Genomic DNA, 14818 nt, shown 5'->3' on the forward strand with positions numbered 1-14818 from the left:
AGGAGACAGATGTTGGCTTGGTGGCTCCCTCTGCTGGTGAGACCAGGACCTGCTGTGACCTGTGTAAGGGGCTGTGTGCAGATGGACAGTGTTGTGTTGATAGGAAAAAGAGGGTAGTTAATGGCTTGTTGTATTAACCGTGTTTTTATTCTAATTCAAGCGACAAGTGTGAATTATTTTGGCTTTATTTTTAGGAACGATAAATAAACAATCAACAAACAAGGGAACAAGCTGAAAATTGCAAAGTGAACACGGTATGTGAACGATAACTCTTAACATCAGTATGTCCACAAGTATTCTTGGCTCAATAAATAGTTCTGTAACTCTGATATCTCAGGGCTTTATATTATTTATACAAAATTGTTCAAATCCACACATCTTTTGATATATCAACGCCTTGTAAAGTGATGGAATCTTGATTGCATATAAAAGATGTATCATTGCTTTTCTTTATACATAAATATATATAGTCCTTCTCTGCTTTATTTGTGACAGTGACAGTGAGAGGCAGGGAAAAGAGAGGGGAGTACATGCAGGAAAGGGTCCAGGGTGGAATCGAACCGGTGCTGCAGTGGTAAGGCTTCAGCCTGCCTGTGTGGAAGGCGCTGTACCCAGCAGGCGTATGGCCTCTGACAGATCCAGGTTATATGTTCATGTATCCCATGTCCGCACATGGCTCACTCAATAAGATCCTACAAAACAAAACACATAAAATTAGAGTACGATAGTAAGCAACAGCATTCTGCCCTCAAAACAAGAATCAGCCGAAGCAATTTGAGGCGTTCGGTGCGAATCTGAATGGACTCAGCGAAGCACCAAGACTCCTAGCTACAACCGTGACTTGAGTGAATCTTCTCAGAAGGTTTTTAAGAAGCGAGCGTTCTAAACGGGTTGCCGTGACGACCCTCACATCGTCTGAGTCCGTGTTGACGCCTGTTCCGTTGCTGCTGGCGATGCTGTCCGAGTCTGTGGCGACGCAGCGGTCGTCAGCCTGAAGCAAGAGGGCAGAAAAGCGATACACAGGCATCCTGGAGACGAGAGAACAGGCCCTCACGTCAACACTGGAGAGTGTGTGTGTGTGTGAGGAGACAGCAGAGAACAGGCCCTCACGTCAACACTGGAGAGTGTGTGTGTGTGTGAGGAGACAGCAGAGAACAGGCCCTCACGTCAACACTCTGGAGAGTGTGTGTGTGTGTGTGTGTGTGAGTGAGTAAAGTGTGTGTGTTTCTCACCTGTTTCCATAGCTCATTCTCATGACAGAGTACACAGCGATTGACACGGCTACCAGAACGATGACTCCTGCTCCAACACAGACCGCTATCAGCACCATCTTCTCTCTCTGGGGGAACACAGGGACACAGCTGGAAGCACATTCTTGGACACTCAAAAGGTCTTTCTGGGATTTTAAAGCAGAATCCTTCAAATAAAGAGTTTGGAGGCAACTTTTGGTTGTTCAACACTATGGTTGGGTACCGAAACCTGGTGCTGATATGGCACCGGTACCTATATGACCGGCTCTGGGGCTCCTCAAGGTCACGTTTTCATGTACCCAAAAGGGTGGTTAAGACCACCATACTCACAGGAGTGTCAAAGTTCTGGTCTGGGCTGGTCTTCCCACAGTTCCTGCTGATTGTGTGTCCCCGCTGGGGAGTGAAGCCCCCCTCACACCTGTCACCTGGAACCTTACGGTACCTGCACACGGCACGCACAGCTCAAACACGCGTGTGTGTGACTGTGTGTGTGTGACTGTTTGTGTGACTGTGTGTGATTCTGTCTGTGTATCAATGTTGGCCCAGACATGAAAAGCCCCAGAAATAAACGCACCCAGATGTCTTAAGCTCCTCCTCTTTTCCATTCGGACACACCTCCAGGAAGTGGTCTGCTGTGTCTGGCTGCCTCACGCACTCTGAACTGTTGGCATGGCGATAGTAACCGTAGTCGCTGTTGACGTGAACAGAGGAATATTAGTCCACTTTGCTGATTCACAGATTTCAGACCATAGATAACACCAGTCCTAAACATGCAGGTAGGCCTTCTTAGGGTGCTTTAACAATACCGGCTCGACTCAACTTTTTGGGCTTTCCATTGCACAAACTTCTATTGGAGCATTAGCTATGTTCTAGTTTTTTCCTAATTTTTTTTTCTATCTTTACAAACTTTTTATTCAACCTTTTGAAAAACAATCGGAGAAAACTTGAAAAAAAATTGTTGAAACCTTTTCGAAAGAAAATGGTGAAAAAATATTGAAAAAAAGTTGTCAAAGTTTTGAAAGGTTGAAAAGAATATCGGACACAGAACACAACTTTTTCCCTAAATATTTTTTCAACCTTTTGAAAAGAAAATAAGGTGTGAAAGTAAAGTCTGAAAAATAAATAGTGACTTAAAGTAGTGATACCAGAACAATCTACTTAAGTACAGTAACAAAATATTTCACATCTCTGAGCGCCAGTCAAGAAGGACTTTTTACCATAGGTAATCCTCTCTGGTACAGGGACAAGGGTTCTGTTGCCTGCTAACCCTGTAGTCCCGACCATTCCTGCACACTGACAGCTTTTTCAGCCTCCTAAATGTCTCCTTATAGCCCAGGACACAACCATCTGTGGCCGGGTCTCCACCCTCCGTCGAGTGGGCCAACCACTCCTCGTAGTCCTGGTCCTCACCTAGGAAACAAGCAACCATTGGAGAGTCAAATGTAGCTTGTCGCTAACGCAGTGAAGATCTGAAACGGGTTTCTTATTAGGAAAAACATTTACTAGTAGGCTATTTTGAATTCACAAAATCCTAAAAGTTCAAGAGTGGCTTATAAAAACTAGCGCTAGCGTTAAGTGTCCGTTAATGTTTACACTCTGGCGAGGTTGGGGGCTATGTGCAGCTAGCTACAGCTATTAGCGCCGCTTATATGAAAGCCGTATTAGCGCCTCACTCACACTCCCTGTTGAGGAGGCTCTGGAAGTCGATGGTCACAGCCACCCACATGGGCTGCCCGTCCTCTTCAGGACGGTAGCCCCACACGCTGATGTTCATGGTCTTAGAGCCCGGCTCGGATGTCAAGCCGGAGAAAAAGATGGGCTGGTCTGTGAAGTTATACACCCGCCAACACTGTCCCTCGTCCGTGGAGAACCTGACAAATGTACTGCAATATAATACATGTTGCAAGAATTGTCCCTTGCGACTAACAGATTCTGACAGAATGAGGGGCAGCAAGAGAGAGAGAGACTGAGAGAGAGAGTTTAACCACCAAAAAAACGTCACTTTAGATTAAATTAAATAATAAATACACTATAATTTCCAGCAAATATAGTTACAAACTCCATGTAGGTAATCATGGTGTTTGTGTGTGTGGCCGTGTGCTCAGGCATGTGTGTTCAGTACTTGATAGTGTTGACCTGGATGCCGCTATGGGCCTCCACAGCCACCACAAGTCCCCCAGAGTCCAGGATGCTGTAGTGGTGGGGGCCCCTGAGGACCCCCCTCCAGGTGTACCCCCCGTCCTGGGACATGAACACGTCAGGCCGGGATGACGACAGAGAGTCACCCACACTTCCTGGAGGGGGGGGGGGGGGGTAAAGTTAGGGTGAGGGAAGGAAGGCTGCATATTTCTGAAATGGACTGGAACATGGTGTGGGACTCTACTTCCTGGTGTGGGAGAACCGTGGTCATGTGACGCTGGGTTACCGTGGGCGATGACGAGGCCGACAGCCAAGGGGTTGGAGAGAGGCAACATGGCAGTGATCCCGTTAACACGGCTGTGCTCTCCATGGATGTGTAGATAACACTGAAACACACACACACACACAGGGATGCACACCCGAACACACACACACACAGAGACACACATTATTCTCCACACCAAGGAGATGGCTTGTGCTTGCTTGACTGTTAATCATTTTTCTTACATTTCTGGTATTCTCCACACAGTCCACATTCTGGGGCTTGTGGATGAGCCTCCACTCCCCTCCTCTGTCAAAGGTGACGACCGACCTGATGCGTCTGTCTGACAGGAGAAGAGAACGCAAAGAAGACAAGCACATTAAAGAGTGAACGGAAGGATGGTTCCAGCAGGTGGAGGGGTAGAAGGCTGGAGGGGTAGAAGGCTGGAGGGGTAGAGGGCTGGAGGGGTAGAAGGCTGGAGGGGTAGAAGCTTGGAGGGGTAGAGGGCTGGAGGGGTAGAGGGCTGGAGGGGTAGATGGCTGGAGGGGTAGAAGGCCGGAGGGGTAGAAGGTTGGAGGGGTAGAAGGCTGGAGGGGTAGAAGGTTGGAGGGGTAGAAGGCTGGAGGGGTAGAAGGTTGGAGGGGTGATCCTTACCTTCCTCCAGCACGTTAGTGAGGTAGGCTCCTCTTAGAGAGGTGATGTTGGTGAAGTCGCTCTTTCGGTTCCCTCCAAACAGGTGGCGCTCCAGAGACTTGGAGTAGAGCACTCCACTGTCATCTGACGTGTACATCGTCCCAAAGTAGGTGTCTGTGAAAGCAGAGAAAGGACAACATTACACGGTTTCTCTCACAAGCGCACACACACACACAGGCACACACACACACAGGCAGACACACACACACAGGCACACACACACACACACAGGCACACACACAGGCAGACACACACCCAGGAAGACACACACAGGCAGACACACAGGCACACACACAGGCAGACACACACACACAGGCACACACACACACAGGCAGACACACAGGCACACACACACAGGCAGACACACACACACACAGGCAGACACACACACACACAGGCAGACACACAGGCAGACACACACACACACAGGCAGACACACACACACACACAGGATGACACACACACACACACACAGGATGACACACACACACACACACAGGATGACACACACACACACAGGATGACACACACACACACACAGGTACGTCACTGGAGTGGGATGGAAGCCAGAACACATGATTGAAACACACCTACATGGGAAGGCATGGTGACGCCCAATGCTAGCTAGGTGAGACTCTGGCTACAAGGCTGCTGACTCCTAAACACAATGACCAGGCCCCCTAGACACCCCTGATGAGGTTCTCATCCTGGCTATCTCCCATCTCCCACGCCTGCAGTCCTCTCTCATTTCATCCTCCTTTGAAACAGGAGAACCATGAGGGCGTCTGTTGGGCGTGTGCGTTTCAAAGAGAACATCTTGCGTTTTCCGAACGCTCATACGTGTGTGTTTCTGTGTTATGCCCTGATGCCCAAGGTCTTTGTCAGCTATTCTAGTGTAACCACAACGCCTATTCCACCTCTAGATAAAGCCTTATCTGCCCCATCCATCTTAATGCCACAACACAATAGCACAGCGCTATCCTTAAGGCACTGGCCCAGACATGAAAAGCCCCAGAAATAAACGCACACAGATGCTTACATTAACCCTTGTGTTATCTTCGGGTCATTCTGACCCATCAGTCATTGTGACCCACTGTCGTATTGCGACAAATTTACCTCATACAAAAACAAAGTGAAGCATTTTCTTTTAACTGTCGGGCTGTCTCAGACCCCCCACATTGCAATGGTTAAAAGAAAATTATTTTTATTTGTTTTTGTATTCGGTGAAATTGGGTAAACACAACGATGGTTCGTTGTGAACCTTTGGGTCATGTGACCCGAAGGCAGCACGAGGGTTAAAACATAATATGCACACACATATTTGTCCAAACACAAGTTGAAACACACTATGGTGATGCTGATGATGTCAGCACCCTGGATATGAACCCAACCTGTTGGCACACCCAGACTGTCCCACTGCAGCTGACCCCCTGCTGTCACAGGGGGGCGGAGTGATCCACCTTCTGGACATTCATAATCACAGACTTGCTTTGTAGTAGTGCTGGGATGTGTGTGAGAGAGACAGAGAGATGGTTAATGCCTTACCTCCAGGATTGTCCACATGCATAAATATCATGTCCTCATCCCCATCCAGTACAGAGTAGAACTGCAAACACACACACAAATACACAGGTAAGAAAATGAAGCATTAAGACATGAGTCTGCCAGTTTCAGATCTCTCGCTGCCTGTGTGTGTGTGTTACATTTCATGCTTCAGTTTGTCTACTCATCGTCAGTGTGTTTCTGCTCTGTCGGCATAGTGATGGGCTGTGCTGAGATGATGTGACAAATAACCAAGTGAAGGTTAGTGTGTGTGTTGGCTAGGCCCAACGATCTTCTCTTGAAATGTGTAAAACCTCTATTTCACAGAGGTTCACCTCTACTTCCTGTTCCTCTTCAAACAGGCATGCAAGCTTACAGCTATTAGTCAACATGTTCAACTGACCCAGGGATGATAGAAGAGTCTACAAGGGAAGTAAAATGCAGTAAAGATGAGAAGCTAGATTAGAGGAGGGGAACTGGACCAGGTTGGACCCCTGTCCTGAAGGGGAAAAAGAGGAGGAGACAGGAAGTGAAGAAGATGAAAACAGGATATCGGGTGAAAGGACCCCCTTGTTCAGTACATTGAGGTTGCTATCATCTGGTCACAGATGTAATCTGCCAAGATACTGGACCTGCACCTATTAGCCATATGTTTTCTGTGTGTGACTTGTTTGTGTGTTGATTGGTGTTTGTTGATGACTTTGTTCATTGCTGGCTGTGCAACAAAATGCCCCTCTGAGATATTACAGATGTTGCCGACATGGTGGAGGGCCCTAAGAATGGTGTTTCTGCTCAAGAGCAGATTAGATGGGCAGCGCGGCGGTGCTCACCTGCTCAGTGGAAGCGGAGGGCAGCTGCGCTCGGTTGAAGCGCTCTCCCTGGTCGGACGACACATAGATGACACGGGGAGAGTTCTGGAAAAGTAGAGAGTTACAGTACTGAAGCGTGACTTCTTTAAACTGAAGATGTGTGTGTGTGTGTGTGTGTGTGTGTGTGTGTGTGTGTGTGGGTGTGTGTGTGTCTCTCACCAGTGTCTCAATAACTGAAGTGAAGAGGAACCCTCCTACATAGCCGAAAGAGAAGATGTTGTGAGCGATGGTTGTGAAAGTCTTCCCCATGTCTTCTGTCCTCATCAGGAACAGCTCTCCTCTCCTGTCCGCCTCCACTGACAACACAACACAGCGCTTTAGATCACTTAACAGCTTCCCGTACAATTTAACTATATCTAAAACCAACATGACGTTGCAGGCAGAAAATCATTTAAGACTTAATCTGTAAACATACAACTAACCACATTAACATAGATAACACAGCCGAAACAATGTTCATGCAATGTGCCGCTTGAACAACATAAAAGTTCAACTAGCGCCGTACGACGTGCAGTTAGCTAGCTAGGCTAGTTACGTTCGTTAGCGATTAGTGCCGCTCCATGAATGCCCTACTGGTATTTGCTAAGCAACTCAAGTTATCGGTTTGAGATGTTGTCAGGCTCTTTTTACCTGTTCCTTTGGGACTGAAGCTGAAGAACAGAGTGGTCCCTGCGCCCCTACATGGACAGACAGACAGACAGACAGACAGACAGACAGACAGACAGACAGACAGACAGACAGAGACCCCCTCATTAACCACGGAGACACTGACCCTACAGTTGCCACCTTAGATCTTGTCTGACTCAGATTGGGAGTTGAAGAACGGTCTTCTGTTGTCAATGTAACGCTTACTCATTCCTGATAATAAGAATCACGCCTACAACAGAAACAGGTCAGACTTTGCTGTCATTCTTCATTGTTCATTTAACAGTTTTATCCTTTTAACTACTCATGAGATGGACCTAGAAAAACACTTGTCGTGTAAAATGAACACCTTGAAAATGGCCGTTTATCGTAAGATGCAATGTTGGGTGGGTGTGATGGGTGTCTCACCACATCAAAGACTGCACTCCGTCGTGAAGTTTAGTCCAAGCTGCCCCAAAGTGCTGAGAAAGCCAAAGGCCACCCTGCAAGGGACCGACAGCACAGGGAGCTGGTTAAGTTAAGGAGTAGCGTCACACATATGTGATCGTTCGAAAGCGGGCCCCACAGAGTACCGTCACACGTGTGATTCTGAACATTCCAACCGACTATTTTACGATAGACAAAAACAATATGACAAACGCTATAGTATGGCTTCAAAATTTACAATTAGGAGGCTAACAAGTAACACTAGCAGGTAGTAGCATTGCTACAAGTATTATGCTAGGTTGCTAGGTAACGGAAGCTAACTAAAGCTAGCTAGCTTCCGTTTTGGAAAAATAACTCACTCTGGTGGAAGCGTCGGTAATATTTAGAACTCACTCCTTAAAAGGTTAAGGGTTGTGATGAAGCACAATAAACGTGTTTGTGTATGCGTGATGGGGAGAGAGAGAGAGAGAGAGAGAGAGAGAGAGAGAGAGAGAGAGAGAGAGAGAGAGAGAGAGAGAGAGAGAGAGAGAAAGAAAGAGTCAAAGTCACAGGCCTAAACAAAAGCCTTATCCTCACATCAATGCTGATAGCCACCAGGTATTCTGGATTCTGGAAGTGGAAGGTGATCGGCTTGTCGGGGTGGAAAGGCAGCTGGACAGCCTTGAAGGACAGGCCAGCGTCCGTGGAGGTGAAGATCACTCCTCCAGGACTGTCCAGCGCAGATCGGTCTGCTGTCAGAATCACCTGTCAATCAACATCAGCGCTGACAGCTTCAGTGTGTCTGTTTGAAATGACAAATCAATCATGGGGAAAAAACATCCTTTTCTGCTGCGACTAGCAGCGCTATCGCTCGCTCGCTCTGTCGGTCGGTCCACTAAAGTGTCACGCTTGTTATTTTTTGGGTAGTTCATGTGAAAACAGAAATGACCACTAAGTTAAGACTGTGAAGCTTTAGTTTCTAGATGAATCCTCTTAAACCCACACTTTTCTATGTGTTTCTGAGTAGACCACAGTTGTGTGTGTGTGCATGTGTAAAAAACAGAACTGTGATGGCTGAAGTTCATTGGTCAGGACAAAGTCTGTTGAAGTGTCAGTTAGTCACTTCAGCTTGCAACCACAAACCCCAAACCCAGCACAAGACAGGCCAACGTGAGCAGAGATGCATTCAGACTGCAGTACAGCTCACCTGTTTAGAGTTCCCAGGGCCTGCACTGATGCCAAACTCCGTCCGGATGAAAGTGTTGTTGATCAGATGAGTGATGTCATGGAAGGTCTTGCCATAATCCGCGCTAAGGGGGCCGACAACACTCCAGTGTCAGTCTACATAGTGGTAGTGTCAGTCTACATAGTGGTAATGTGGGTCTACATAGTGGTAGTGTCAGTCTACATAGTGGTAGTGTCAGTCTACATAGTGGCAATGTGGGTCTACATAGTGGTAGTGTCAGTCTACATAGTGGTAGTGTCAGTCTACATAGTGGTAATGTCAGTCTACATAGTGGTAATGTGGGTCTACATAGTGGTAGTGTCAGTCTACATAGTGGTAGTGTCAGTCTACATAGTGGTAGTTTCAGTCTACATAGTGGTAATGTGGGTCTACATAGTGGTAGTGTCAGTCTACATAGTGGTAGTGTCAGTCTACATAGTGGTAGTGTCAGTCTACATAGTGGTAATGTGGGTCTACATAGTGGTAGTGTCAGTCTACATAGTGGTAGTGTCAGTCTACATAGTGGTAGTGTCAGTCTACATAGTGGTAATGTCAGTCTACATAGTGGTAATGTGGGTCTACATAGTGGTAATGTGGGTCTACATAGTGGTAGTGTCAGTCTACATAGTGGTAGTGTCAGTCTACATAGTGGTAGTTTCAGTCTACATAGTGGTAGTGTCAGTCTACATAGTGGTAGTGTCAGTCTACATAGTGGTAGTTTCAGTCTACATAGTGGTAGTTTCAGTCTACACAGCAGTGCCAGGCTCTCACCTCCGGTAGAGCCGTGAGGAGCCTCCTTCATAGATGGTGTCTAAAGGAGAACTTATAGTGGACAACACCAGGATCACCTGGGAAACACAGCAGGTGAGGTCTTCATCTCAGTCCCATTATTACCCATGCGTAGGCAATAATGTCCAGACACACAGTCACAAACATCACAGGGAATCTGACAAGAGTGAGTGAGTCCAATGGGAAAGCAGTTGGAACGGAGGTTGAAAAAGTATTAAAGCAGAATGTTGTCATCGATAGTAGAGGTAAGTTTGTGTTCTTAGTAATGCGCTTGGCATGTTAACAGAAAAGCAGACTAGTGAGAAGTGTGAAGACTTGTGAAAAAAAACAAAAGCATGAAGTCAGAAAGATCCTTTTTTGGTATTCTGCACTAAAGTATTTGACAGGGACAGAAAGAACGTAATGTTGGGTTGACAAAAGGCAGATGCATCTTGGTATTGTGTCTAAACAATAGAGGCAGAAAGTTTGATCACACGTGATGAGGAGGAGGATTCTGTGAATCATACTTACTCCTGTTCCATCACCCACCCATGTGAGTGTAAAGCTAGAACCATCATCCCCATGAAACGGAGTCTAGCGAGAGAGAGAGCCCTTCATAAGCAAACAGGTGCTTTTGAATTCAGTGTCTCAAAACATAAGTTGAACAATTATAAGTTATAACGTGTGTATATAGCACTAGCTGTGGTTGGATAAGATGGTGCTGTAGCTTACATACATTGCTCACAAAATATTATTTAACTAATAACAAATACACAAAGCTCACCTCATGTGTAGTTTTATCCAACAGTTGATGCTCTGAGAGGGTCAGAGGATGTTTGCAAGATGTAAAAGTTGGACTTTTAAAAGTATCCCTTTTAGGTCGTGAGTAGACTTGGCGCGCCTTGACATCTTGCTGAGCCCGATGGAAAGTCACCGTTCTCCGGTTGCGTTGTTCGGTACCCTGACCCCCAGCTGCCAGGAAAAGGACGGATGCCCCCACAAGGACCAAAAGTCTCCCGGTCATGTTGGATATGCTAGGTGAGATGAAACGGTGGGGTCTCTCAAATCCAGGAAAAACGGACAAAGATGATAGAGTGAGAGAGTGAGTGAGTGAGGACACAGCGTTAGCTCCTCGCGCAAAGTGACAAGTGTCGCACTTGATAGACAAGGGGGCGGGATGTCGGTTTGACCAGTTCATTAACATACCGGAATTGACATGTGCTCATCCAACTGTCAATGTCCATGTGACGCTCAAATAATCTAAGTGTTATCATCAGATGGTCAGCCATCCACTTGCGTCTGATAACCGGTTCGTTAAAATGATAAATCAGTTGTTGTAAAAGTTGTGTTTAACGATTGCATGTTTTTGTTTGAGCTGTACTGAATGAGCATACCTGCTCATTCACCAGTGTTACCATAGCTTTTAGTAGACTGCCATCATTTGGTCTGGTGAAGTAGATGAACCGATTATTCATTTATCACGACGATAAAGGGACAAGGCCATATCGACTCATGAGGTCGCTGTGACCTACAGTTAGGTCCATAAATATTTGGACATTGACACAATTTTCATCATTTTGGCTCTGTATACCACCACAATGGATTTGAAATGAAACAATAAAGATGTGCTTTAAGTGCAGACTTTCAGCTTTAATTTCAGGGTATTTACATCCAAATCAGGTGAACGGTGTAGGAATTACAACACATTTTATATGTGCCCCCCCTTTTTAAGGGACCAAAAATAATTGGACAAACTAACATAATCATAAATCTAATTGTCACTTTTAATACTTGGTTGCAAATCCACTTACGTTAGCCTGCTCTGGAGCAGGTTAGTGCTAATTGATATGTTACTATGGTGATTTATCGAAAGTTGCTTCCACGAACCAAAAAGAGGGGCGTTTTTTTTTTATCTTAGCCTGAAAATTAGCTCGCTAAACCGCTTAGCGAGCTACGACGAATACCCCCCGGATGTGTTGGGCCTGCCAAAATATTTGAACTAGCCTATGCAAGTAGGCTATCAAGTAGGCAACACAGCCTTCTTTCTAAATAAGGAAACGATCGTACGACATTTATGAAACAGTAGTAGAATAGCCTGCGATCCCAATTGCCTCTCAAAGGCCTACAAAACATTGATTCATTAGCCTAATGAATGGTCCAAAAGAGACGTAGCACAAGCCTATGGAGAAAAAAAACCTAATCTAAGAACACAAGGTCAACAACAAATATTCGAGCTCAACACAAGATAGTTATGATAGTTCATGGCAGCATAGTGGGTCCTCTCGACACTGCTGCGGTTTTCACATTGACATGAGGAGGCATAACTTGAGGATAACTTCCTGTCAGTCGGACAGTCGTCGTAGATGTAACCATGGTGATCTTGGACATACATGAGACCCCCAAACGAGTCCACCGCTCGAATGAACACAACGATGGCGGTGAACGCGGCGCAGACAGTCTTCAGGATTTCGCTTTACAACCCTGTCGCCACTCTGCTGCGGTTGTCACATTGACATGAGGAGGCATAACTTGAGGATAACTTCCCGTCAGTCGGACAGTCGTCGTAGATGTAACCATGGTGATCTTGGACATACATGAGACCCCCAAACGAGTCCACCGCTCGAATGAACACAACGATGGCGGTGAACGCGGCGCAGACAGTCCTCAGGATTTCACTCGGCATGTTTTCGCTTTACAACCCTGTGCCACCTGCAAAAACAAAACCATACTTGAATTAACTGTCGTTGTTTATCACTTTAAGAGCCGCTTCAAAAGAACACAGTAGTAGTCAACGCAAAAAATAAAATAATAATACTTACAGTAGTAGTCAACGCAAAAAATAAAATAATAATACTTACAGTATTGCTCCGTCAGGAGTTCAGCCACATTTAATGCCCAACCGATTATTACGAATTCCTTTCTTTCGATTTAGTCTTTTAAGGATTGGGATATAGCCAACGTTTGAACAAGTTGAACGCTTTCAAACTTGTGGTTGTTACTTTGTAGTTAGTTGTTCAGACAAGTCTGTTAATCCTTCCTCGGGGAGACTTTATTCCTACTGGACAACAGTGATACAGCGACTTTCAATGACGGCGCAGCTTATGACTCAGTCTATCGAATCGTGGGAATTTCCATAACTTCCCAGTCTAGTGCAGCCTTGTAGCAGGGTTTCAATCATAATTTTCTGTCTGTTTTCCATTGTTTTGTTTGTTCCATTGTTGAGGCTCTATAAGTGACATTTAACATTCAAATGGAACCTACATTTCACCTCACACAGTTGTGTTGAAACATTTTCTTTTTCATAAGATCTTTGTTTGATAAATGGTTACGATCTCATTTCAGACAGGAATACAAATGATACACCTCCTATTGGTTATTACCACAGCAGTGACGATACGATGCTGTGAAGAGACCTGATGTTCCTGACAGTGGTGCTTCCTTCTGAGTCAAGGAGTGGTCAGAGTTATCAAGTGACATCAGTGCCATGTCATTGTATTCCTACGTTTTACTGACATGAAGTGAAACATCTGGCCTGAAAGAGATTGGGAAAGCAGCATGTTGGATTGTTTTGGCAAGGACGTCCTTCTCAATGGTTTTGGCCTCTTTCCATTCAGATGAATGATAAACTGAAAACACATGCCAGTTCTTTGAAAGGCACATTTCCCTTTCTGAAAATGCTTTAGGCCAGAGGGTTTACTTTATGGAGAGAGAAAGGAGGAAGAACTCATTACTCTGCTTATGAATCTCTCTCTCTCTCTCTCTCTCTCTCTCTCTCTCTCTCTCTCTCTCTCTCTCTCTCTCACACACACACACACACACACACACAGACTCCCACACACACAGTTAATGGTTGATCAAACCTGCCTTTACATGCTCTCGTTATTCACATTATGATTCACTGGCGGATCCTTGAAGGGAGAGTGAACCAGCAACTGTTGGGTGAGTGCTCATCATCTCTGTATCACTTCCTCTTCAAGGACCTGGCAGCAGACGGGCTGAGGAAAGTGACTAAGAGATTATTGCATATCTTGTGAAACTCACATCATTAATCATAACCACGTTGACGAGATGTCGGGCCCAAATTCTCTGGTTGGAACAAAGAGAGAACACCGAACGCATGACTTCACAACCCAGGGATGTACCTATGGTACCTAAGTATAAAAAAGGCGTATTGTGTATGAAAAAAGGTTGATCTGAAATCACCTTAAAGAGAGCAGTGAGGACACGAGAGGCCGGCAGCTCAACCCGTCCTCCTGTGCAGTGTGTGTTTTTGTAATTCGGAAAAATGTGGTACTTTCTCCCTGAAGACAAACAATGAAGCTGTCCTCATTGATGTTGTCACCGCGCTTGTTCATATTATCTCAGAGGAAAAAAAGGGAAACCACAGCGAGGTTTTGGCAGTAACAACTCGCGTCCACTAGGTGGCGATAACCTTCCGATAACATCATGGAGCCATGCTGTCACTCGGTAGCCTGGCTCTGCCCTCCTACGTACTTCCGCTCAATTTTATTTTTGCTTCTGTACTAGGTCTGGCCATGAGGTACGTAAGTCAGATTTTTCAGGTTGATTTTCTACCGGCGAATCAGCGAACAGAGGGAGTGTCTGAGAATGATGACGTTGATGTTGTGCGCTAGTTTGAGTTGTAGTTCAGTAATGGCGGCGGAGAAAGATGCGAGCGAAGCTATTCTGCGGTTGTGGCAACGCTGACGAATATCCATAAGTTAAAGCCAGAGAAAGAACAATCCTTGCTGAGTTTTGTTGGTGGTCATGATGTTGTGGCCCTCCTCCCCACGGGGTTCGGGAAAAGTTTGATTTTCCAGCTACGGCAGCTAGCTCCGTGGTGAAGGAGTTGGCTAAGGCGAACGCTAGCGATTGGTTATGGCAGATCAGAGTGGCCCTTGGCAGATCCAATTGTTTTAAACTTCAACATAGTACCCGCCTACAAGGAAGTCAACGCTTGTCAATGGAGCGAGGCCAGACTCTCTGTACAAATGCAATGTACGAGAGTCTGGTTAGGACC

The 14818-nt window shown here is 45.9% G+C and overlaps 1 protein-coding gene and 1 long non-coding RNA gene across 2 annotated transcripts; both read right to left on the reverse strand.

The window, feature by feature from the left end:
* Positions 1 to 96: 96 nt before the first annotated feature.
* si:dkey-159a18.1 (sortilin) lies at positions 97 to 10921 on the reverse strand. The gene is made up of 21 exons (XM_062482706.1): positions 10583 to 10921; positions 10330 to 10392; positions 9802 to 9878; positions 9013 to 9115; positions 8403 to 8570; positions 7809 to 7882; positions 7386 to 7432; positions 6915 to 7051; positions 6717 to 6800; positions 5890 to 5950; positions 4306 to 4458; positions 3897 to 3994; positions 3676 to 3775; positions 3373 to 3544; positions 2928 to 3121; positions 2468 to 2660; positions 1825 to 1941; positions 1581 to 1692; positions 1233 to 1339; positions 911 to 1028; positions 97 to 692 (listed from the first exon to the last, which is right to left on the reverse strand). The coding sequence occupies exons 1-21, from the start codon at positions 10820 to 10822 to the stop codon at positions 678 to 680; spliced, it is 2433 nt and encodes an 810-aa protein (XP_062338690.1). The 5' UTR covers positions 10823 to 10921; the 3' UTR covers positions 97 to 677.
* A 937-nt stretch (positions 10922 to 11858) lies between these two features.
* Positions 11859 to 12902, reverse strand: LOC134037702 (uncharacterized). Its single transcript, XR_009932564.1, has 2 exons — positions 12657 to 12902; positions 11859 to 12507 (listed from the first exon to the last, which is right to left on the reverse strand). It is a non-coding gene; the product is annotated as an uncharacterized LOC134037702 (long non-coding RNA).
* Positions 12903 to 14818: the final 1916 nt, after the last annotated feature.

The sequence above is a fragment of the Osmerus eperlanus genome, chromosome 17, assembly GCF_963692335.1.
Source record: "Osmerus eperlanus chromosome 17, fOsmEpe2.1, whole genome shotgun sequence".
Classification (NCBI taxonomy): domain Eukaryota; kingdom Metazoa; phylum Chordata; class Actinopteri; order Osmeriformes; family Osmeridae; genus Osmerus; species Osmerus eperlanus.